Here is a 24,496-nt window from a genome sequence, read left to right on the forward strand (position 1 = left end):
GGCAACTTGGGGAGTTGATTTGAGACTACCGTTCTCGACTTTAATATATAATGCATTTCTATATTCTGGTTGGGGGTTCCTGACATCGGTTACCTATCCAATTATTAAAGTGTATATAATTGATGCAACTTCAAATATATCCTGTGAATTGTTTATTATAAAATTGTGTATCTCGATTTTGGTTTACAATTCACTAATTCATATTTCTGATGAAATATTCAGATTGAAGACTCCCGAGAGAAACTGTAAATTCTTAACTATATTTCTGATTTTGATTCAGATTTCGGATACTGGGAGTGGATCAAAAGGGTTATGCTTTTCGATAGAAAAGTGTATCTGTTTTCTGTAAGTGTCCGATATGCAGGCGGAAGGCTAAGTTTTATTAACTTTAATTCTCCTCTCTTTGTACCTTGAAAATTTGACGTAAAAAGTTTCTAGTTAGTGTGTAAGTGTTCACTTGTGTATAATGTATAGTTGATTTCTAGTTGATTCACTCCTAGGATTCAGTGAAGCAATGCCGGGTGTCATTTTGATGCAAATTTGTAGAAAAATGCGTACAAATACATTAATTAATTGTTTAACTCGTTTAACTTTTATTATATAATTCTTTATTAATTTAAATACAAAGTACGAGTGATAAATAATAGAATATGTTGATTTCTCTTGGTTACCTTGTCAGGTTCGCAAAGACAACGCGGAGATATTTCGATGAGAAGTACGTGCGATGAGTAATAGAATATATATATTTCTCTCGGTTACCTTCTCAGGTTTCCCAAAGATAACTCTTCGCCGTCGCCATTGGATTTCGATGAAAAGTACATGCGTTAAACGATAGAATATATAGCTGGTCGAAAAATTTTACATTTTATAGGTTTTCCTTCTTAGGATACCAAAAGATAATTTCTGCCGCGTCTCGTAACACGAGATTTTAGGGTTTTCGTTTCGTCGAGTGGTCGATAGTTCGCATTCACATAATCACATCGCTTACCACAGTGAATCCTGATTTTAAACCTATCCCACTAACAAATATCCCTTCCATGGTAAACGCTAGGGAACCACGCTATTGAGCCGACCTTCGGGCGGCGAATATCATACTAACATTCCTTCCCTTCCCCTGGTGACTGTAAGGATGTGACCGGCGTCGTTATTGACCGTTTAAAGTTCGGATCACCGAAAATTGCACAACGAGAATGATTTGCTGGTCCCAAACGTCATTCTGTGTGTTCTTTGTGCAATTTGGTTGGTTCAGGTCAATCACGGAGAGCAACTACGAATTATACAGTCTACCCAAGCTCAAATATTTTCTTTCCTATTTTTGTGATTTAATGAATCTTTTCCGACAAACCTGGAATACTACTACTAACCAATTATAATGTTTTCATTGTCGACATCACAAATGTTAAAACAAAACGAAAATTAATTGGTATCAATTTCGCCGGCAAATAAAAAACTGATTACTAGAAACTAATTGATACTAATGTTTCATTACCTTGTAAATTCTAGATACATGTTTCTATGGTGGTTCGACACTCCTCCCCCTCTCTAAGGGGAAGCTGCCATACAAATGAAGCATAAATTTCTGCATAACTCAAGAACTAATCAAGCTAATCGAGCCAAATTTGGCATGTGGAGGTTTTAGGGGACACGAAGCGTTTCTTTCTCTAAAGGGAAGACTGCCATACAAATGAAGCACAAATTTTTGCATAACTCAAGAACTAATGAAGCAAAAGGAACATAATCTGGTATATGGAGGTTTTAGGAGGCAATACACACCTACCCCCTCTCCAAGGGTATAAGGGCTGCCATACAAATGAAACACAAACTTCTGCATAACTCGAGAACTAATCAAGCAAATGGATTCAAACTTGGCATACAGAGGTTTTAGGGATCGATAAACGTTTCTATGGTGGTTGCACACTACTCCCCCCTCTCTAAGGGGAGGCTGCCATACAAATGAAACAAATTTTCTGCATAACTCGAGAACTAATCAAGCTAATCGAGCCAAATTTGGCATGTGAAGTTTTTAGGCGGCACGAATCGTTTCTACGGTGGTTAGATACCCCTCCGCTTCTCTCTAAGGGCGGGGCTACCATACAAATGAAACACAAATTTCTGCATAACTCAAGAACTAATCAAACAAAAGGAACAGAATCTGGTATATGGAGGTTTTAGGAGGCAATAAATGTTTCTACGGTGGTTCTACACACCTACTCCCTCTCCAAGGGTATGGGGGCTGCCATACAAATGAAACACAAACTACTGCATAACTCGAGAACTAATCATGCAAATGGAATCAAACTTGGCATACAGAGGTTTTAGGGATCGATAAACGTTTCTATGGTGGTTGCACACTACTCCCCCCTCTCTAAGGGGAGGCTACCATACAAATGAAACACAAACTTCTGCATAACTCGAGAACTAATCAGGCAAATGGAATCAAATTTGGGATGTGAGGGTTTTTGAGTATGAGAAATTTTTCTATGATTGTATGACACCCCTTCCTCTTTTGGAATGGGGAGGGGGTCCCATAAAAATAATACGCATATTTCAACCAAACATATTCCAATCAAACATGACAATTGAAAATTTTCGGAAAACTCTGAAGGAAAATGGGAAAATTCGAAAAAATCAATTCGCATATGTTCTACAATTACATATTGACAAGAGTTGATAGTCCATTTGACGTTTGCGTTAACGAAATTGATCTTCGTTCGAAAGTGGAAATGGATTTTAATGTGATAAATGCGCTCCTATATCGTCTTCTATCTATATAAATAAAAATGGATCGCCGAATGTGTTGATAAGAGCAAAACGTCCATGCTGTCTTTATTCTATCATATTTCCTGTATCAAACATTTATTCCATGTAACGGAGAAACATGTTATTTGCAAGTAGTTGAAAAATCTTGAACGAGTATTGTGTCTGAAAATAATCTGATATTATAATGTCGAGTTTTGGAAGAAGCACTAGGAATTTTATATGAAAAGGTAATTTTAAAGGTTATATTAGAAGACCAATGCTCTGCGATTGGACCCATGAACATGCGCTTAGTCAGAAAACGTGGATGTGATGACGAAAAATAAATTTTGAGCGGGACGAAGTTTGCCGGGTCAGCTAGTGTGCTATAAAATGATACTTCTCTTGAAATAAAACCATTGAAACTTTCATTGTTTCAACAACAGATACTTTCTTTCGAATTTTTGTGATTTAATGAATCTTTTTCGACAAACCTGAAATACTACTACAAACCAATTATAATATTTTCATGGTCAACATCACATATGTTAATCAATTTCGCCGGCAACTAAAAAACTGATTACTAGAAACTAATTGATGCTAATGTTTCATTACCTTGTAAATTCTAAATACAATTTCACGAGGGTATTTTCAGAAATAAAAATGGCTTTTTACAGAGTGTCTTCGAAACTGACAACATCTCAACATTCTGTTCAATATTTAAAGCGTAAACCATCTGTCACTTTTTTCACTGTTTACATTTTCTTATCGCAAATCATTGCCACTTTTTCTCTCAAGTTCCACTTCTCTGGTATTAACGCTCAAAACGCTGTTGCCCCGGTGTAACGCTCTCGTTTTCAAGAATTTAAACTTACACCCCAGTTCCAGAAATGAAAGACGTAGTTATACATCAAAAATGTAATAAAAAGTTTGTTTACCTTTTCGAGCTAGGCCCTTTTGACATGGTAATCTAGAAATGTATTTGAGTAGCGCCTGTACGCACACCCCTGTTGATAGCAGTAACGCTTTATTGAAATCAGTCGCAGGGTGAATTGTTTACTTCGTGTGTTGTATTTCCAAGTTGTCCATAATGCAAATTTAGAATAGGGAAAAATTATCATATTCTACAATGCTATTGGAAAAAATAATGCTAAGTGCATCAAAAATCTGATCGAGTTCATGTGTTTACATCCAAATATGGCATCCAGTGGCGACAAAGATGGTTTTCTAGCGAATGTTACGATTTTGCAATATTCACTTGAAAACGATACGACAACTGAGAGTTCGAAAAAGACGGGCGTTGGTCCCAGTGCGAACACAAAATTGGTTGATAAATCAGTTGCACAAACAGGCACTGTTGTAAAAAAAGAAACAGAAGAGCCATCGGAGCCGTCTGCTTTGAAACGCCCTATCGAATTCAAAAGAATGCGTAAACCAAAGCCGTCAACATTAGGTATGGCTCGAAATCATCGTTGTACCTTTGCCGGCTGTGATAAAAGCTACACACAAGCTAGCCATTTGAAGGCGCACGAGATTCTACACGGAGGTTCGTTTCCTTTCCGGTGTCTCTGGGAGGATTGTGATCGATCGTTTGCCCGTTCGTTTGAATTGTCTCGACACAGACGACAACATACGGGAGAGAAAAAATTCATGTGCCATCTCTGCGGACAGGCATTCATGAGAAGCGATTATCTGTCGATGCACGTGAAACGACACAACAACGCATGTAAGCATCACTATCAGCAGCAAGAGCATTTAGAGGCGCACGAGGAAAATCATTCCGGCGGAATAATCTGCGAGAAGGAGTCTCAGCCGGAGGAATGCGAACAGGAAGAGCCGACTGGGAGCAATTCAAAGTTTTTGATGCAGAATGAAAATGTTGAATTGGTTTATGAAGAACACGATGAATATAAAGAACCATCAAATTCGCAGAGAAATACTGAAAGCTGCCATGAAAGTGATTCCGAACAAAGTTATACGGAGGAACATATACATAATGTGACGGACGACCATATCCAATTTATGGATAGAGAATCAGAAAATCAAGAGCACTCGGAAGATCCACGTCATTTGATTCAGGTTTTTGATGCAGACATTCACTTAGAGAAGAATCTCATAGTTCTGGAAGAGGATCCAGATGTTAATCTCCAAATATGTATGAATGAGGACCAACCTAAGGAAACAACGTACACCAAAGTACGTAAATTCACCTGTCCATGGGAAGGTTGCGGACGAACTTACACGAAATCGTCGCATGTTACAGGTCACATGCGAGTGCATACCGGTGAACTACCCTTCGTGTGCAGTTGGGACGGTTGCAATAGTCGTTTTGCACGATCGGAATCTTTAACGCGACATTATCGAAAGCATTCGGGAGAACGTAATTTTCTCTGCCCGGAGTGTGCTGCAAGCTTTCGGAGAAGCGACCATCTGCGTGGTCATATGAAGCGACACAACATTACCAAGTATATAATAGACAAAGTAGTCAAAACTCCGGATAAATCGAAACCGCCATCTTCGAAACTGTCCGCCTTCAATCATGCCAGCAAACCCAGAAGATGGCGGAAACCAAAGGCGCCAACAGTGGGAATGGCTCGAAATCATCGCTGCACCTTCGCTGGGTGTGATAAAAGTTACACACAAGCTAGCCACTTGAAAGCACACGAGATTCTACACGGAAATACATTTCCCTTCCGATGTCCCTGGGAGGATTGTGATCGATCATTTGCTCGTTCATTTGAATTATCTCGACACAGACGACAACATATGGGAGAGAAAAAATTCATGTGCCATCTCTGCGGGCAGGCATTCATGAGGAGCGATTATCTGTCGATGCACGTGAAACGGCATCACTTCGGAGCGGTGGGTATTGTTGGTACAGACGCGCCATGCAAGCATGTTTCCAATCGTAGATTCTATCAGGTTAGAGTCTACTCACAGGGTAAGGAGGGTAAATTTTCTAAATTGGAAAGCGCTAGAAATTGACGGAACAACACGTTTGCATGGGAGCTCATTTTGCACTTTGAGCACGAAGAGTGACCAATTTTCTTGTTTTTCTTCGTTTCAGCATCAGAATCATTCCTAAAGCAACGGTATTGATTGATTTAGACAAATGATAATGCTCAATAAGAGTAAACACGTTAATGTATTGCGGAATCAAATTTACGAAATTGTTTTCGATTTTATTTTTCTGTTGATCTATCGTTATTTATTTCATATGTAAAGAGATATGTAGCACATTCTATATTAATGAAAACAACTAAAAATAAATTTTATTTCTATTTTTATCTACGTACAGAACTTAGAAGTCACTGTTCGTATTAATGGTTAAATTAAGGCGCCTAGAAATATATCCTAAGGTGGGTCAACATCACTAACCAACTTAGTGACGAAACGGCCTCACCTAGTACCATAAATCCGTCTTGGCTGTGACGTGTTAGCTTCGCAAGTATCATGGGACGGTAAATTTGTCCTTTTAAGTTTATTTCTATTGTATTTTAGCTCAACGTATATATTTATCCATTGGCGTAAAGATAATCCAATTAAGTTTTCTTTCTAATCAAAACCTAGTGGAAATTGTGGCTCGGCAATTCGGATGTTAGCTTCTTGAAGCTTTCTGTAGCTTTCCGATACCGCAGTGCTTGAATTAGGCTATCAGAACCGGGCGAATCACTAGGTTTCTCATTAGAGTTGTTGATGGTGCTGCTTCTGATTTCCTTTGACGGAATATCCCTCTCGGGATAGTCATGTTTCCTCCCATTAGAAAACTGAATAGGTTCCGCGGATGTTTTTAATGGATTCAACTCTTACTTTATGTCAATCAAGATTTTTCGGTGAGCTTTCCGGTTTTTATTTCCCGAGGCATGATCATTGTAAACCTTTCTGACAGAAGGAACAGCTAAAAATAAACTATTTTATGTACTAATTATATAATCTGGATTTGTTTAAATTTACCTGTTCATATCAGTTTTCGACGATATTGTACACCCAAGCCATCAATATGCATGAAACAATCTGGACTGAAGTGAAGCGAACAAATGTACATGTTTTTAGTATTGCTGTTTAGGTCCTGTCCGAAGAATCGAAGCCATTTCTTCCGAATGGTCACATCCTACGGGAATCGATGAAATGATAATTTGTGGGATATGTTTTCATAATTCGAGTTGGACTCTAGCCCGGGCATCAATGGCGTGAACGTTCGTTCACGCATCCGAGTGCCACATATCGAGCCATAGAGTTGTCTGAAAATAGAAATATTTTATATATATTCATTCGCAGTCAAGCCGCCGTAAAAGACCAGTTTCAAAAACTATGGATGGGTTATACCTATGATAAAACCGCAAGGTTGACGTAGGACTGCCGTTGGCTTAGTAATTATTTGTGTTTTTTCAATTAGCAATAATCGCACTTTGAATGTTCCTCATTGGGTACGATATCGCCGCTGCGCAAAGCTGTTGATTAAATTATTGATTAAACTAGCGAATGAATGAAACAATTCACGAATTCAATTGCAAACAAATTCCAATTTAAGTCAATTCATGCATTATGATAGTGGTTATCGCAGCAAATGGTTATCAACATTTTGCCAAATTCTCAAATGGTATGTATGTAAGTTCAATGAGCTGGCGACATGAAGGGGCATGCAGTCTTGAATAACCGAGCCAAAGCGTTGCATTTGTACCCGCTTTTGTAGACCGTGTTAGCAAAACGCATTCCGGAGTGTAAAAATGCATGGGGGTTTAAAAGTACTGCCGAGATCTGAAATGCCGATTTTCCCAACTAATTGGTTTCAGAATCCGTGTTGAGAAAACACATTTCGGTTTAGAAAAACACAAGCGAGTACAAGTACTCGCAGCTTGTATCTTATTTGCAATGCCAATTTCCCCAGGCTATATGGTTTTGAAGTCTGTGTTAGGGAAACATACCGATTTGCAAAAACGCAAACGAGTACAAAAGTGTCCGCTGCTTGCATCTATTTTACCATACCGATTTCCCCAGGCTCCATGGTTTTAAAGTCTGTGTTAGGGAAACATTCCGATTTGCAAAAAAGCAAACGAGTACAAAAGTACCCGCTGCTTGTACCTATTTTGAAACGCCGATTTCCCCAGGCTCCATTTTTTTGACGTCTGTGTTAGGGAAACATCCATTAATTTCTGCGATGGTGCCTCAATCGCTGTTTAATTATAACTGAGTGGATTTCAGAGCGGCGCTCGCCTCTATACCGATTGGTGATTCCAATAGCCTGTTGTGAAAGCAATTTTAAGGCTATTGAAACAAGTTTTTGGTATACAACACGTAAACATTTTATCTTTCAAATGAAGTGTTTATCATACCATTTCGTTCAGTTGTTTATGAGCTATTAACGCTCAAAATCTCGGTCTCCGGCGTAACGTTTTCGTTTTCGAAACTTTGATTACCGGGGTGTAAGGTATAGAAATGAAAGACGTAGTTCTACGTCAAAAATAGCACAGAAACAACACATAATGGGTACTAGTTCCGTCATTTTAACTTACTCTATCTCACGTATTATTAACGTATTGTCAAAAAAAAAAAATAGCAAAACACGTAAAGCGGACCTTACACGGTCAATTTTATTGACAATATCATGACATGTGAGAGCATAATGACAGCTGAACATGGCCGACAACGCAGAAATCCGGATTTTTTGATTTTTGGGCATCAATATTCTGACATTACAAATAGTTGAGCAGCACGACAACAAGCATGAGTTCGTGTTTGAAGGAAAACCATACAAATTACGAATTGCGATGAAAGGACGGCGCGGTCGAGGTAAAACTACTTGAGCTACCCGAAAGCATCACTAATGAACAGATTGCTGATTTTCTCGCCGAGTACGGCGAAGTAATAAGTGTTCGTGACCTTCTGTGGGATGACCGATACAGCGACTTCGGTGGTGTTAAAACCGGCGTTCGTATTGTTCGCATGGTGGTCACGAAGAACATTCCTTCTCTCGTGACGGTTCAGGGAGAAGAAACTGCGGTGAGATATAAGGGGCAGCGGCAAACTTGCCTACACTGCCACGAATTTGTACACATTGGCATTCCATGTGTACAGAACAAGAAACTGCTGGTGCAGAAGCTCGCAGCAGATCAATCGTACGCTAGCGTAACGAAGGGAAACCCGACTAAAACTCAACACACCAAACCAACGAACCTCCGTAAACTATCATCAGTTTCGTCAAAACGGATAGCAATAAGTCCGCTCGATATCGGACAACATGATAACTCGAGTCTGAAGCCGAATCTCCTTGGAATGAGTGAGACACAATCTGCAACACCACAACAAAAAAAGACGATGCCACCTCCCGCTACACCTTCAATAACGAAACCGTCCACATCACAAGCTGTAATCCAGCTCTCGCCTATTTCATTCCCGAACGCCATCACGTCGCATCGTAGACCCGATGGCAACGAAACAGACACCTCACAAACTTCTCAAGCCTCGAACGCCAGCCGGCGCTCGCGTAGACAACCACCAGGCAAGAAAATGCGCCACTTCGGAGAAGATATCATCGTCACTGAACCAATACACGTTAGAATCTCCGACGAAGAAATTCAATAAAATGGAGTACGTCAGTTGTAACATCGGAACGATAAATATTAATACCATCACCAACCAAACCAAGTTAAACGCCCTTAGCACGTTCGTTCGCACCTCCGAGTTGGATATTGTGTTTTTGCAGGAGGTTGGGAACGAACAGCTTCTCTTGCCAGGCTACAACGTTATTTGTAATGTCGACAATTCATGAAGAGGAACGGCAATCGCTTTAAAAGAACACATCAAATTCTCACATGTAGAGAAAAGCCTAGACGGGAGATTGCTCGCTCTCCGTGTCCACAACACTACGTTATGTAATGTATACGCCCCATCTGGTTCCGTTCTTCGTGCTGAAAGAGAGCGGTTCTTCAATAACACTATTGCATACTACCTTCGGCATCGTACCGATCACGTCATCTTAGGAGGCGACTTCAACTGCGTAATACGTCAATGCGATGCGACGGGACAAAATTCGAGTCCCGCTCTTTTAGCCACCGTACAGCAGTTACATCTGCATGATGTGTGGCAGCGGCTCCGTCCACGAGAGACGGAATACACTTACATCACACATAACTCCTCGTCTAGACTCGATCGATTTTATGTGAGCAACGGTCTCCGAGAACAGCTGAGAACAACAGCTGTACATGTGTGCTGTTTTTCGGATCATAAGGCCGTCACCGCGAGAATTTGCCTTCCCCTCCCCGACAGAGCACATGGTCGTGGATTTTGGTCCCTACGTCCGCATCTACTGACCGTAGAAAATATTACCGAGTTCCAAATACGGTGGCAGCACTGGACTCGTCAACGCCGAAATTATCCGTCGTGGATGGAATGGTGGCTGTCGTGCGCAAAGCCTAAAATAAAGTCCTTTTTCCGATGGAAGTCCAAAACAGCCTTCGATAACTTCCATCGTGAACAACAGCGGATATATAAGTTACTACGGCATGCGTACGATGGCTACCAAAACAACCGGTCCATGCTCACCACCATCAATCGGATAAAGGCAAAAATGCTAACACACCAGCGAACTTTCTCCGAAATGTTCGTGCGTATAAACGAAACCTTCGTTGCTGGTGAGCCGCTATCGACTTACCAGCTGGGCGAGCGAGTGCGCCTAGAAACTATCATCGAGCGGCTGCGAAACGAAAGAGATGAAATCAACGGCGATTCTGCTGCGATACAAAACCATATGCTTGAGAATTTTAAAAATCTATACGCACCCGGGCATGTAGAAGAGGAAGAAGGCCACCCGTTCCAGTGCGAGAGAATCATCCCCGAGCGGGACGATACAAACGAAGCAATGAAAGTAATGTAGAAATTTGTGTTTCATTTGTATGGCAGCCCCCATTACAGAGGAGGGAGGGGTCTCAGAATATCATAAGAACCTTCCACGATCCCAAAAGCCCTACATATAAATTTTCAAGTCAATCAGTTCAGCAGTTTCCGATTCCATAAGAATCAGACAGACAGAAATCCATTTATATATATATACTAGCTGACCCGGCAAACTTCGTCCCCCCCAAAATTTGTTTTTTGTTATCAATACCTTCAAACATTTACGTTTTCCTACCATGAGCAAGTTCATGGATCCAATCGCAGAACTGTTCATTGATTGATCTTCTAATCGACCCCGTTGAATTTTGTATTGCAGTTCCCCCTTAGAGAGGGGGGTGGAGTGTCTAACATTTATTGCACCCTAAAACCTCCACATGCCAAATTTGGTTTCATTTGCTTGATCAATTCTCGAGTTATGCAGAAATTTGTGTTTCATTTGTATGGCAGCTTCACCTAAGAGAGAGGAGGAGTATCTAACCACCATAGAATCATTTATTGCACCCTAAAACCTCCACATGCAAAATTTGGTTCAATTTATTTGATTAATTCTCGAGTAATATAAAAATTTGTGTTTCATTTGTATGGCAGCTGCCTCTAGAGAGGGGGGAGGGGCGGAGTGTTTAACCACCGTAAAAACATTTATTGCACCCTAAAACCTCCACATGCCAAATTTGGTTTCATTTTCTTGATTAATTCTCGAGTTATGCAGAAATTTGTGTTTCATTTGTATGGCAGCCCCCCCTTAGAGAGGGGGGTGGAGAGTCTAACCACCATAGAAACATTTATTACACCCTAAAACCTCCATATGCCTAACATTCCTTCGCTCAGGTGCATTTACAAGCGAATATATATTCTCATTTCCACTCCACGTGCAAACAGAATAGAAATCGATGCTCTTGGATACGATTGCATCATTGTTTTTTGATTTCAATAGCTTGCTTTAAGAGAAATTTTTGAGCTATTGAAACAAGTTTTTGGATCTATAGTAATTTAAATTTATTGCGACATTTTGCTAATTGGACAAACCTGTAATGCGACACGTTTAGTTGGACATTTTTGTTAATATCGAGTTCGGGCCCAAATTATGGCCCCACATTGAAAGTCTTCACCAGACGTCGACATTGTACCACTCTCATCGGAAATGTCCAATTACAGGTCAAAATTTCCTTCAATGCGACATTGAGAGGTGCCTCGACATGTCACATTAAGGTGAAGGTGGAAGCTAGCCACAAATGACTGCCAGAATGGCGCTCATTTCCTTCGACTCCCTCCTTCACCCCTCGCCCGAAAATCAATAATTTGGCGAAACAGTGTGAAGAAAATTATCGTTTTCGCACACTTCCCATCAAGTAATATCAACCAAACTCTAATCGATTACTCACAAGATATTAAATTTTCATCTGCTGTCACACTGTATAGTGAAAAACGTCGGAAACCTCGAGCAAGTGCTCTGAAAGTTAAATTTTCATTTTTCAATCTTCGGCAATGGTTTTGTTTGTATTGGTGAAAGCATCGTTATTTTTTCAACACTGATGCCAGACAACATCATCGAAACAGCTATGAAAACCACTCAATAAAATGTTATTCCTGAGACATAGCGTTTCATGTCATGAAAATCAATAGAATAAAAATATGTTGATATCAATATGTAAGGTCTATAATGTAAGTTTTAGCAACTTTAACATTGGATAAGAAAATTGTATTGCAGAGCTCGGAACACTGCCACGGCTGCCTATGCTTTCAAAAACAGTAAACGGAAAAGTATTACATTCAATTGAAATGCCAACGAAGAGAAGGGTTAAGGCTCTCCAACGTGAGTATGTGAAAACAATACGATCAACGAAGGAAAATATTAAGGAATTATCAACATCGAGTTACTATGCGGAAGAACTGGTTAATACCAAAAGAGCCCCAATTCGCATGTGTTATAAATTTGCTCATGTTACGCTCGCGTATAATCAGAATTTTACTTCATATGCAAATGCACCTTTTATATATATTTATATTTGCAATTGTTCATCGGAACATATCGTTCATACATTTTACTTTAGTATTGAATTGTTATTTTTTTTTCAAATGTATTCAAAGACTCGTGTCATTGAAGCGCCACACAGTCTGATAAGTGAATTGATCTAGTTACGTGTCCTTTGCTCTTCTCTCAAAAACACTATTACCCCATTTTTACACTTGGGTTTACCTATACTACTACAATGGCTAGCTTCCACCTTCACCTTAAATGTAAATTACTGTATAAGTAACAAGCCTATAAAGCGGAGATATTCAATTTTTCGAATAAAGTGGTTTCATTTCCATTTCGTGGGTTAAACCATGGACAGACATTTAACTGTACTAGCTTTGTACTTGTACAGCGTTGTACAGGTATCATCGTAGCATAACAGACATTTTTTGGTTGTACATTGTACTGCATGTCAAACTGTCAATCAGAAGTTTCACCACATATTTCAATGAAAAAGGTTTTTATTTTAAGTCTGAACTATCAAACACAACGAATATGTTTCCAATATGAGTTATTAACTCTAGAGAAAATCAATAAAAATAGTGTTTACCAAGGGCTTGAATCGGTTTGTTGATGCTACCCACCACTAACCGTCTATGGCGCTGCGCACAGTACAACTGTAGACATGTACAACGGTGCAACAGGTAGGTATAGATACAGCGTTTGTACCGAGATGCTTGCATGGTTCTAGCGCTGTACATGGTGACAGACATACAATTCTCGAAGTACAACGCTAGTACAGCTGTATGTCTGTCATAAGTATTAGAGAGTATTACGGTTCAGAATCTTGTTGTTCCGGCGTAACGCTCTCGTTTTCGAAACATTGAACTTACACACCAGTATAAAAATGAAAAACACAGTCTTAGTCGTAAATTCAATAAAAAATTTGTTTTACATTTTCGAGATAGGCCCTTTTGACATGTTAATTTAGATGCGTTTGAGTAGTGCCTATCCGCACACCCCTGTTGATAGTATCAACGCTTGGATGAGATCAGTCGCAGGGTGAATTGTTTACTTCATGTGTTGTGTTTCCAAGTTGTCATAATACAAATTTAGATTAGGAAAAATTATTATTCTCTATAATGCTATTGGAAAAATTATTGCTTTGTATATAAAGAAGTTGATCGAGTTCGTTTGTTTGCATCCAAATATGGCATCCGGCAGAGACAAAGATGGTTTTCCAGCAAATGTTACGATTTTGCAATATTTACTTGAAAACGATACTACAGCAGGGAGCTGCAAAAAGTCGGGCGTTGGTTCTAGTGTGAACACAAAATTGGTTGATAAATCAGTTGAACAAACAGGCACTGTTGAAAAAAAAGAAACAGAGTTGAGAGTTTATGAATGTGCAACCAACGGATGCCAGAAGCACTATCTACAACTAGAGCATTTGAAGGCACACGAGAAAATTCATTCCGGCGATTTGGTCTGCAAGTGGGAATCGCAGCCGGATAAAAGCGAACAGGAAGAGCCGACTGGGAGTGGTTTAAAATTTTTGCTGCAAAATGAAAGTGTTGAATTGGTTTATGGAGAACCCGATGAGACTAAAGAAACATCAGATTTGAAGAGGGACGCTGAAAGCTGTCATGGAAATGATTTCGAACAGGATTATACGGAGGAACAAACAAATAATGTGACTTGCGACCATCACAATCGGACGACCAATCACAAGTTTGTAATAGAGACAGTTGCCGAGAGTCCAACGAAATTGAAATCACCGCCATCGGAACTGTCTGCTTTGAAACGCCCTATCGAATTCAAAAGAATGCGTAAATCAAAGCCGTCAACATTGGGGATGGCTCGAAATCATCGTTGTACCTTTGCCGGCTGTGATAAAAGCTACACACAAGCTAGCCATTTGAAGGCGCACGAGATTCTACACGGAGGTACGTTTCCATTCCGATGTCCCTGGGAGGATTGTGATCGATCGTTTGCTCGTTCGTTTGAATTGTCTCGACACAGACGACAACATATGGGAGAGAAAAAATTCGTGTGCCATCTCTGCGGGCAGGCATTCATGAGAAGCGATTATCTGTCGATGCACGTGAAACGGCACAACAACGCATGGTCGCACGAGGAAAATCACTCCGGCGAATTGATCTGCGAGGGGGAGTCTCAGAAGGAGGAATGCGAACAGGAAGAGCCGACTGGGAGCGGTTTAAAGTTTTTGCTACTGAATGAAAATGTTGAATTGGTTCATGAAGAACACGACGAATATAAAGAAACATCAAATTCGGAGAGAAATACTGAAAGCTGCCATGAAAGTGATTCCGAACAAAGTTATACGGAGGAACAAATAAGTAATGTGACGGACGACCATATCCAATTTATTGATGAAGAATCAGAAAATCAAGAGCAATCGGAAGATCCACGACATTTGATTCAGGTTTTCGATGCAGACATTCACTTAGAAAAGAATCTCATAGTTTTGGAAGAGGATCCAGATGTTTATCTCCAAATATGTATGAACGAGGACCAACCTATGAAAACAACGTCCACCAAAGTACGTAAATTCCCCTGTCCATGGGAAGGTTGCGGACGAACTTACACGAAATCGTCGCATGTTACAGCTCACATGCGAGTGCATACCGGTGAACTACCCTTCGTGTGCAGTTGGGACGGTTGCAATAGTCGTTTTGCACGATCGGAATCTTTAACGCGACATTATCGAAAGCATTCGGGAGAACGTAATTTTCTCTGCCCGGAGTGTGCGGCAAGCTTTGGGAGAAGCGACCATCTGCGTGGTCATATGAAACGACACAATATTACCAAGTTTGTAATAGACAAAGTAGTCAAAACTCCGGATAAATCGAAACCGTCATCTTCGAAACTATCCGCCTTCAATCATGCCAGCAAACCCAGAAGATGGCGGAAACCAAAGGCGCCAACAGTGGGAATGGCTCGAAATCATCGCTGCACCTTTGCAGGCTGTGATAAAAGTTACACACAAGCTAGCCACTTGAAAGCACACGAGATTCTACACGGAAATACATTTCCCTTCCGATGTCCCTGGGAGGATTGTGATCGATCATTTGCTCGTTCATTTGAATTATCTCGACACAGACGACAACATATGGGGGAGAAAAAATTCGTCTGTCACATATGTGCACAGGCATTCATGAGGAGCGATCATCTGTCGATGCACGTGAAACGGCATAACTTCGGAGCGGTGGGTATTGTTGTTACAGACGTGCCATGCAAGCATGTTTCCAATCATAGATTCTAACAGGTTAGCGTCTAGGAATAGACGGAACAACACGCTTGCATGGGAGCTCATTTTGCACTTTGAGCACGAAGAGTGACCAATTTTATTGTTTTTCTTCGTTTCAGCATCAGGATGATTTCTAAAGCAACGGTTTCGATTAATTTAGACAAATGATAATGCTCAATAAGAGTGAACACGTTTATGTATTGCTCCATACCCACGAAATCAAATTTGCGAAATGGTTTCGCTTTTATTTTTCTGTTGATCTATCGTTATTTATTTCATATGTAAAGAGATATGTAAAACATTTTATATTAAAGAAAACAACCAAAAATGAATTTTATTTCAATTTTTATCTACGTACAGAACTTAGAAGCCACTGTTCGTATTAAGGTGAAGGTGGAAGGAAGCCACAAATGGTTGCCACAATGGCACTCATTTCTTTCATCTTCCTCCTTCACCCTTCGCCCGAAAATCAATAATTTTGCGAAACAGTGTGAAGAAAGTTATCGTTTTCGCACACTTTCCATCAAGTAATATCAATCAAACTTCAATCGATTACTTACAAGATATCAAATTTTCAATTTTCAAAAAATCTGTAGTCGCGATATATAGTGAAAAATGTCGGAAAACTCGAGCACGTAATCCAGCCACATTCAGATAAAGAACATTACAACTTTCATGAGTTCCTTTCTTAGATGGCTAAATAGAGAATTCCACCTGTTCCTTCTTTCTCTCGTAAATTCGGAGGAATATAGGGCAGTTTGTACTCCACGCAAAGTGTTGCGTATCTAAAGCCGGGTTCAGACGGTGCGAGTAAGCATACGAGTCGGTCTAGTCAGTTACTGCAGTGCAGCTACTCACACCGTGTGAACACATCATGCCAGTTATTGTCATGTGTGATCCGGCGTGCGAGCTACTTCAAAGTTTTTTGAATTTACTCGCACTTGCATGCTTCACAACGTCAAAAACAGAATTTAGCGTTCGAATCAGTGATGCCAAATGTAATGAAATGTCTCTATTTTTAAGATATTTGAAAATATGTGAAGATATTTATAGACTTGAAAATTATTGGAAAAACAAATAAAACCCTCATAGTTTCTAAACGAAATAATTGTTATTTCGTTTTGCACGCTGGCGGGGCACGCTTTCTTTTTGAGATAGTTTTCTTGAGAATCTCTAATATAGAATCATTATCAGATCACAACTTACAAAAAAAAGTATTGTTCTAAGAAACAGAATACATATTCGATTTAAAAAAGTACATTTTCATTCATTATTAAAATTTTTGAAGCGTATTTATTGCACCTGCAAATCGACTATCATTTTCATTTCACAAAATAAATAAAATTAAAAAAAAAAATCTTTTAGACTACCATTTATAACATCACATCCTTTCGGAATTATCTGAGCTATGGATGTTTTCGAGATTCTAAAAAATATCGACAACAATCCCAACGATATTCCAAAACAAAGGCACATCAATGTCATTTCTAATTTAACTCTTGCAGGTACAGCATCCCTCATGACTGTATCTTGGCGTTGTATTCGTGGAGCAATTAAATCCAACAGTTTTTTCACTTGTTCAGGTGTTATTATCAACACTGCTCTGTAATCTCGGGGATCCTCATCGTAGAGTTCCTTCAATATTGTATTTGTTGCTCCTTTTCTTTGCATCTAATTCCTGGCCCGAATCCTTTTCTCTTTCTGCTTTTTCGGATAGTACCTTCAGTTCAAAGAAATTCAGCACAAAGTATGTATTTTTAAACACGATCAGCGTTTGTTTTGCTATAAAATTGTGTGATGATACATTCAACTGAAAACCTAAGATGAAAACTGCCAATAAAGAAGTCGATTTTGGACCAATCATTTGACAAATTCGGACCTGATTGCTGTTTCTGACTATTTGATGGACATTTGAAAAGTCGCCTGGCATCCCTGGTAAACCCGTGCCGTAGTATCTAGTTTCTCGCCAGCAGCTCACACTGTGTGAACGGACAAGGCGAGTCAACCAATTGTCAAGCGAGTCCACCGGGTCAGTAGCTGCTCATTGTCAAGTCAGCTACTAGCAACGTATAAATGGGCCTTAAAGCCGGGTTCAGACGGTGCGAGTAAGCATACGAGTCGATCTAGTCAGTTACTGCAGTGCAGCTACTCACACCGTGTGAACACATCATTCCAGTTAGTGTCATGTGTGATTCGGCGTGCGAGCTACTTCAAAGTTTTTTGAATTTACTCGCACTCGCATCCCTCAAAACGTCAAAAACAGAATTTAGCGCTCGAATCAGGGATGCCAAATCTTTACATTGTCTTGACATGTCTCTATTTTTAAGATATTTGAAAATGTGCGAAGATATTTATAGATTTGAAAATTATTGGAAAACTAATACGTTTTCTTTTTGAGATAACTTTATTGGGAATCTGAATATAAAATCATTATCGGGCACAATTTTCATTCAGAATTCACTCACAACTTGCAAAAAAAAGTATTGTTCTAAGAAACAGAATACATAATCGATATAAAAAAGTAGATTTTCCTTCATTATTTTAGTTTTCGAGGCGTATTTGTTCCTTCTGCAAATCTACTATCATTTTCATTTTCCTCATCTGACAAATTCGGACCTGATTGCTGTTTCTGACTATTTGATGAACATTTGAAAAATCGTCTGGCATCTCTGGTAAACCCGTGCCGTAGTATCTAGTTTCTTGCCAGCAGCTCACATTGTGTGAACGGACAAGGCGAGTCAACCATTTGTCAAGCGAGTTCACCGGGTCAGTAGCTGCTCATTGTGAAGTCAGCTACTAGCAACGTATAAATGGACCTTAAGTCTATTCTTCGCTTGTTTTTCATTTCGTTACAGTTCATGATTTTTTCCGCATTTCGGACAAACGCTGTGTTTTGATTGGCAGTCAACAATCTTATGACCATATTCACTGCATTTGTAGCATTTAAGAACCACCAATCCATCAGTCACTCAACTTTTTTAAATTTTTCAAATACTGACTTCGCTTCTATCATTTTATTGTAAGTATTCCCATCGACTTCTATTATCGCACTGTATTTATTATATCTCATTTTACTATTGCAATAGATCTTGTTTATTTCAAAATGTTTGTTTTTCTGCAACGCAGGGTTTTGTTTTATCAACGTAATTTTCAAATCACTTTCATTCACTTCTTCGCTATGTCCTATTATTTGGATCTTCGGCCTCAGTGCTTCTGGTATCTTAACCTTGTAGTCTTGACCCAGTCTTTCCTCAACATTAACCTTGATTTACTCAATTGCGGTTTCATCTGAAGCAGAGACAGCAACAGAACCATTTTTACCGCAGTCCATTTATATTTAATTCTTTGGGATTGATATTATCTTTCAACAGTTTTCTAGTAATATCAGATTCCTGTGTGGTTTTTGATCTTATGATTAAAATTTTTTCCCTGGTCAAAGTTTTCTTTTTATTATTACTCACAACATTACCTACATTCTCAATTGTTGTTTTCCTTGCGTCTTTCAATATCGCCGCAAAACTTAGTGAAGCTGGATTTTCATTCTGAACAGCTTGCTCGTCACGTCGGCGCTTTATTTGAATTTGGACGCAAATTGTATCTGCGTTTGCATTCATATCAACATTGTTTTTGAACAAAATTGCAATTTCCGCCCGCACTGCTTCCTTAATTTTAAACTCAAAGTTGTTGGCCTATTCAACCAAACCTTTCAGCTCTGTAATATCACTTAATATTTTACCAACAGATTTATCAAAATGACTATTTGCGAACCCATTTCCATGTAATAATGAACAAGTGTCGTAAACAAAAACGGCATTTTTATTTTTTTTTTTCAAAACATCTATATTTTTACGCATCACGCCATCAGCCGGTCCTTGCGAGGAAATGAAAACAAACAACAACACAAGCGCGTGCTGGTATAAAGTGCTAGGACAGGGGTTCTCAAAGGGGTCGATATAACCCTTTGGGGTCGATATTGGTTTCTCAGGGGTCGACATGAACGAAAATTGATTTTGGGGGTCGACGATGTCTAAAAATCTACCCCCCCCATTAATTAACACAAGTTCTTGTTTGAAACATTCTAGATACAATATAAGTTGTGTTACGTGATCCAACTTGATATCTAGCGGAAATAATATTGTTATACTTTTCAATAACTTACCAAATGGATGAACGCGCATAAGTTTGTATCAGACGAAACATTTGGCAAGTGCATTTGTGTTCTGTAATCTGTTGGAACTTTTTTTTTTTTTTTATCTGTATTATAGTGATTTTCAACTCATTTGGCTGGTTCGTCACTTTTACTTCCATTTCTGGAAGAATGTCGGGAATGAGAATTGAACTCGTGACCTTTAGTCTGTTGGAACTTAAATGCTCTGATTTACTAATTTAATTCAAAAGATTACTTGAGTAGAAATAGAAAGAAAGAAGATGATTTTCTAATTTTAATTTCTGTCATTAACGTGCGTTTTTTATATATATTTTTTCAAAAATTAATTGCCTACTCCAGTATTTGTGAGTAATTTGTATCAATTTATTTACAATTAAATTAATATTTATATAATTAATTATGATGAAAAAATAATGTACTAGCATAAACCACGGTCGCCAGACTTCTAGATTTGTCTGGAATCTTCCAGACTTTGGTGAAGCATCTAGATATCCAGACCATTCTTTGTCTATTATATCCGCACTTTCCGCACTTTGTCCAATTTTTTCCAGATTAAAAAAAATATTCTGCAATCAAAATTGACTTTATTGAGTTGGTTTAGAAAACTAGTTTGTGCTAATTTTATTTAACAGTTATTCAAAATGGCATCACTGATTTCGCCGAAGGGATTAGGAGGCCAGACTGAGATGGCTTTCTCAGAGCACCGATTTCTACAAAGTATGTAGTAAAGACATAAAGTGTCTTGGAGGATTGAAGGATTTCTTGAATCATGCTGCAACTGAGAAGCACAAAGGTGGCTGCTGTGAACACGCATGTTCCCGGAGATAGTCAACACGAGGAGCCCATTAGTCATTTACGAAGCAATCCGTTCAGGTTGATTGTCGAAGAAATAGTCACTAGCCTTAAGATAGTCGAACACTGTTTGTCCGGAGGTCAAACAATTGACACTTTTTGATAGTTTAAGTTTGGTTTGAAATTTCTACAAACACTATTTTGTTTGCCACTCTTCAATTATCAACAGTGGCAAACAATGTCAAACATCGAACATGGAAAAAACTCGACTGAATTATTTGGGGTAACTTAACTACTGGCAGGTGCGAAGAAGAGACCAAAAAAATTATTTAGGCATCCAATAATTGAATATTTGCTTGTTGTGTTTTGTGTCGAATATATTTAATTAGTACACGTTGATCAAATTTTATCCGTCAAAAAGAGTCAAATATTTGACTTCAGTCAAACAGTGTATGAGCACCCTTAGTAGCCAGAACCAGCTATCGGAAGAATGGTATACTGTTCGTGAATGATTGTTTTTATGACCTTATATAGGTTACCGAAATGCATTCTAAAACGTTGTATGACGAGATGGTTTCGTTGTTCAAGAGGGACAAAATTGCCATGAGATATAAGGAATATCAGTACATTTAAACGGTAATTTTCTCAAGTAATAGTCAATTTAAAAAACTGCCATAAAAATGAAGCTCATCAACCAGTGCGGGTGAAACCGGCACCCTATGGGGGTAATACCGGTACCCTATGGGGTAAGACCGTCATCTCAATTTCTTGATTTATACTTGGCAACAGATGAACCAGTTTGAATGTGACAGTCGGCAAATAGAAGGTATTCTAATTCTAAATGTCGCTGTCGAGTATGGTTCGAATCGCTCAACCGATTCCGGAGATATGGTCGGAACAAATTCCGATGAACATGGAATATGGAGAAGAAATTACCAAACCACACCACAATTCAATTACAAGTTTAATGGAATCTAGGACCACATTGAACACTTATCGATGGTCAGTTTTTCTTCTTACTTGAATCAACATCCGTCATACGACGCTTTTAATCACATTAAGATTCGACATGAAATCACAGAGAAGAATGAGTTCATGACTGTAGGTAAATTTTTTCAGGTTTTTGTGATTATGATGGCAATAAAACTGATTAAATTATGTTTAGTGGCAGTTAGTTTATTATTTTCGTTAGGACCATATAGCCATTATTTTTCGTTCAATGATGAAGTTCATTTAATTTTATGGAACAGCTTAAATCCAACATTAAATTTACATCAGTAGTTCAAAAGTCGTCGAAGCACGTTTGATAGAAACTCCACTAACAATAGCCTCTTTTCAAGGGTGTTCTCCTGGGACCAACTCCCTCAATTCGTTTTCCTTTGGTAGCTGTGAGGCATCTGAAATTGATGGAATGTCTTAGAAACCTTCAACTAAACGCAAACCATGCCGGGATCCCCCACTCAAAGGGTGACGGACTTACCCCTACAGCACACATTTTTCAAGAGAACTATTTCTATTAACTTATTGCTTTAACTTACCTCAACTCGAATCACAGTGATTGCTAACAATCCAGGGGACAAACTGTAGAGCAACGGAAAAGAATTTGAAACCGCGTTCAACAATAAAAGCTTAAACTTCACTGACGGAAAATTACATCCGGCTACATATCATCGGCACTCGCGTTTGTTTTGATTTATATTTTGACAATTTATGGATCACGGTGGGTTCGATGTGATTGAAAACGTCTAAAATAATAAATACTAACATGTATTCAAAATCGTAGTTAATCAGAGTTTTCTAGTAAAACTCAGGGGGTGCCGGTCTTATCCTCAGTGGCGGGCTTACCCTCCCTTCCCCTAATGTAATGAGATTCAGGAAATTCTTGAAGGGTTTTAACACTTGAAATTACTGTATCCATGCGCGACTAGATGGCTTTCACTAGAAGCAGTGGTGCAAAGAGTGCTTGACAGATATGCAGTGGCGCCTCGTCCACCTGTTCAAACTGTTCATAGGACAGGTAGACAATCCCAGAAAATTGTAGCATGAATGAGGAATTATAGAAGGTAATTTATTCGCAATTTCCATATTATCCCGAATATTCTTATTTTTTTTCTGTTTGGGTTAAACTTCGAAGCGAACCAATGTAGTCATGTTTTGGGGTTCTAGTCTCATCTACCCGTGATGGCGAAATGACATTCTCGCAATTAAGAATTTTTTTTCCCAAAAATTCACTGAACACCGAAGAAAGTGGTTCGGTGCACATGTTTGCAACCATTAAGTTTAAGTATAATGCGTCGGTATATGATAAGAAAAAATAACTGTTAAACCAAGTTTCATACATCAGACGGTAAAAATGTTGATTGATTGATTGTGTTGATTTATAGAGAATTTAAATTTTAACAGTTCTAGTCCTTGGAGGGCCTTCGTGGATACATTCCATCCAAACTCCTTCTTCACCTGCCTTGAGAAAGACACTTCATTGTCATTGCTCGTTAGCAAACCGTGTCTGCTTCCACAAAATCAAACGACGTTCTCGTGAAAATGTACAATAAAATTCCCAATTAAATATAAAAAAATGTCGACAAAAATCCAGATAAATCCAGACTTGATTTTCCAACATCCAGATTTCTGTTCAAAACACCTTGCAACCCTGGTTTAACCCTTCATCAGGCCGTGGAAACTAGGCAAGGAATGGACTCGAACACAATATCTTTGATAAAACATAAACTATTGGCACACTTGAAAAAAATGGTGGCAATATAGTTGCCACTGCACGTTAACCCCAAAAACACTGCTTGCCGCTGCCATGTAAGCTCATTTTATTGTGCCTTTGGTCATACAAAAATTAAATCAATATCTCTAGTGCAACGATTTTTTTACAAAGAAAAAAAAGAATTTTTCATCAAATACACCTTTTTTTATTGAAGAAACTGCATGTATGTTACACAGTAGATTCTAATAGAACGCTTACAGTGAAAAACTTATAAACTTGTTGCATGTTCAACAAATTAAAACAGAATTTTTGCCGGCGCTCTGAAATCGCGTTTTTTACATAAAAATTACTTCCAAATCAATATTGTACATTTTTAGCAGCCAAAAAAAAATTGAGTATTGCCAGAAACTTTTAGAAGTCTTTGGTCAAGAAAAATATTCCAAATGCGACAAAAAAATATTTTCTGGTGGTGACAATATAGTTGTTACGGCCTTATAAGAGGTGAACCAACCGTAAAGTATTTAAATTAGTAAAAATTTTGTATGAATAAGACAAAAACTAGAAATAGGTTTTTGTTCAAAAAAATTTGGTATAAGGGTCTGAGGCATAACTTAATCCTGGAAAAGGGGTCTATTGCCCATTGTGGTTTGAGAACCCCTGTGCTAGGAGAACAGTCAATAGAACAGCGGCAGATTGAGATACTCAAGCTCTTCTCAACACTACCACCACTATAGTGATATGTGATATAAGCTACTTCAATACCCGTTTCACTCAGCTATTTAATTATATTTTACGAACACAAAATGCACATAAAAACTTATCTTTTGCTGCCCGAAAACATATATTTCACCAGTGAAAATGCCTGCGATAAAATTGAATCACAACACTATGTATTCACCAGTTTTACCGCTGATTCTGCACAATTCTTTTTATGGGGCGATGTCAAGTCACTGGTCTATACAGTAA

The 24,496-nt window shown here is 38.8% G+C and overlaps 3 protein-coding genes across 3 annotated transcripts in view; all 3 read left to right on the forward strand.

The window, feature by feature from the left end:
• LOC129767513 (glycosyltransferase 25 family member) overlaps positions 1-24,496 on the forward strand; it is a 49,879-nt gene that overhangs the window by 17,420 nt on the left and 7,963 nt on the right. The window lies entirely within an intron of this gene.
• On the forward strand, positions 3,789-6,614 carry LOC129767514 (zinc finger protein 184-like). The gene is made up of 2 exons (XM_055768498.1): positions 3,789-5,598; positions 5,804-6,614. Exons 1-2 carry the CDS (start codon positions 3,916-3,918, stop codon positions 5,819-5,821), a joined length of 1,701 nt encoding a protein of 566 aa, XP_055624473.1. The 5' UTR covers positions 3,789-3,915; the 3' UTR covers positions 5,822-6,614.
• Positions 13,628-16,189, forward strand: LOC129767512 (zinc finger protein 493-like). Its single transcript, XM_055768496.1, has 2 exons — positions 13,628-15,815; positions 15,977-16,189. Exons 1-2 carry the CDS (start codon positions 13,797-13,799, stop codon positions 15,992-15,994), a joined length of 2,037 nt encoding a protein of 678 aa, XP_055624471.1. The 5' UTR covers positions 13,628-13,796; the 3' UTR covers positions 15,995-16,189.

This window comes from Toxorhynchites rutilus, chromosome 2 (assembly GCF_029784135.1).
Source record: "Toxorhynchites rutilus septentrionalis strain SRP chromosome 2, ASM2978413v1, whole genome shotgun sequence".
Taxonomy (NCBI): Eukaryota; Metazoa; Arthropoda; class Insecta; order Diptera; family Culicidae; genus Toxorhynchites; species Toxorhynchites rutilus.

What these genes read in the sequence shown, in the direction of transcription:
- LOC129767514 (XM_055768498.1), top strand. Translation starts at nt 3,916, where the DNA reads ATGTGTTTACATCCAAATATGGCATCCAGTGGCGACAAAGATGGTTTT.
- LOC129767512 (XM_055768496.1), top strand. Translation starts at nt 13,797, where the DNA reads ATGGCATCCGGCAGAGACAAAGATGGTTTTCCAGCAAATGTTACGATT.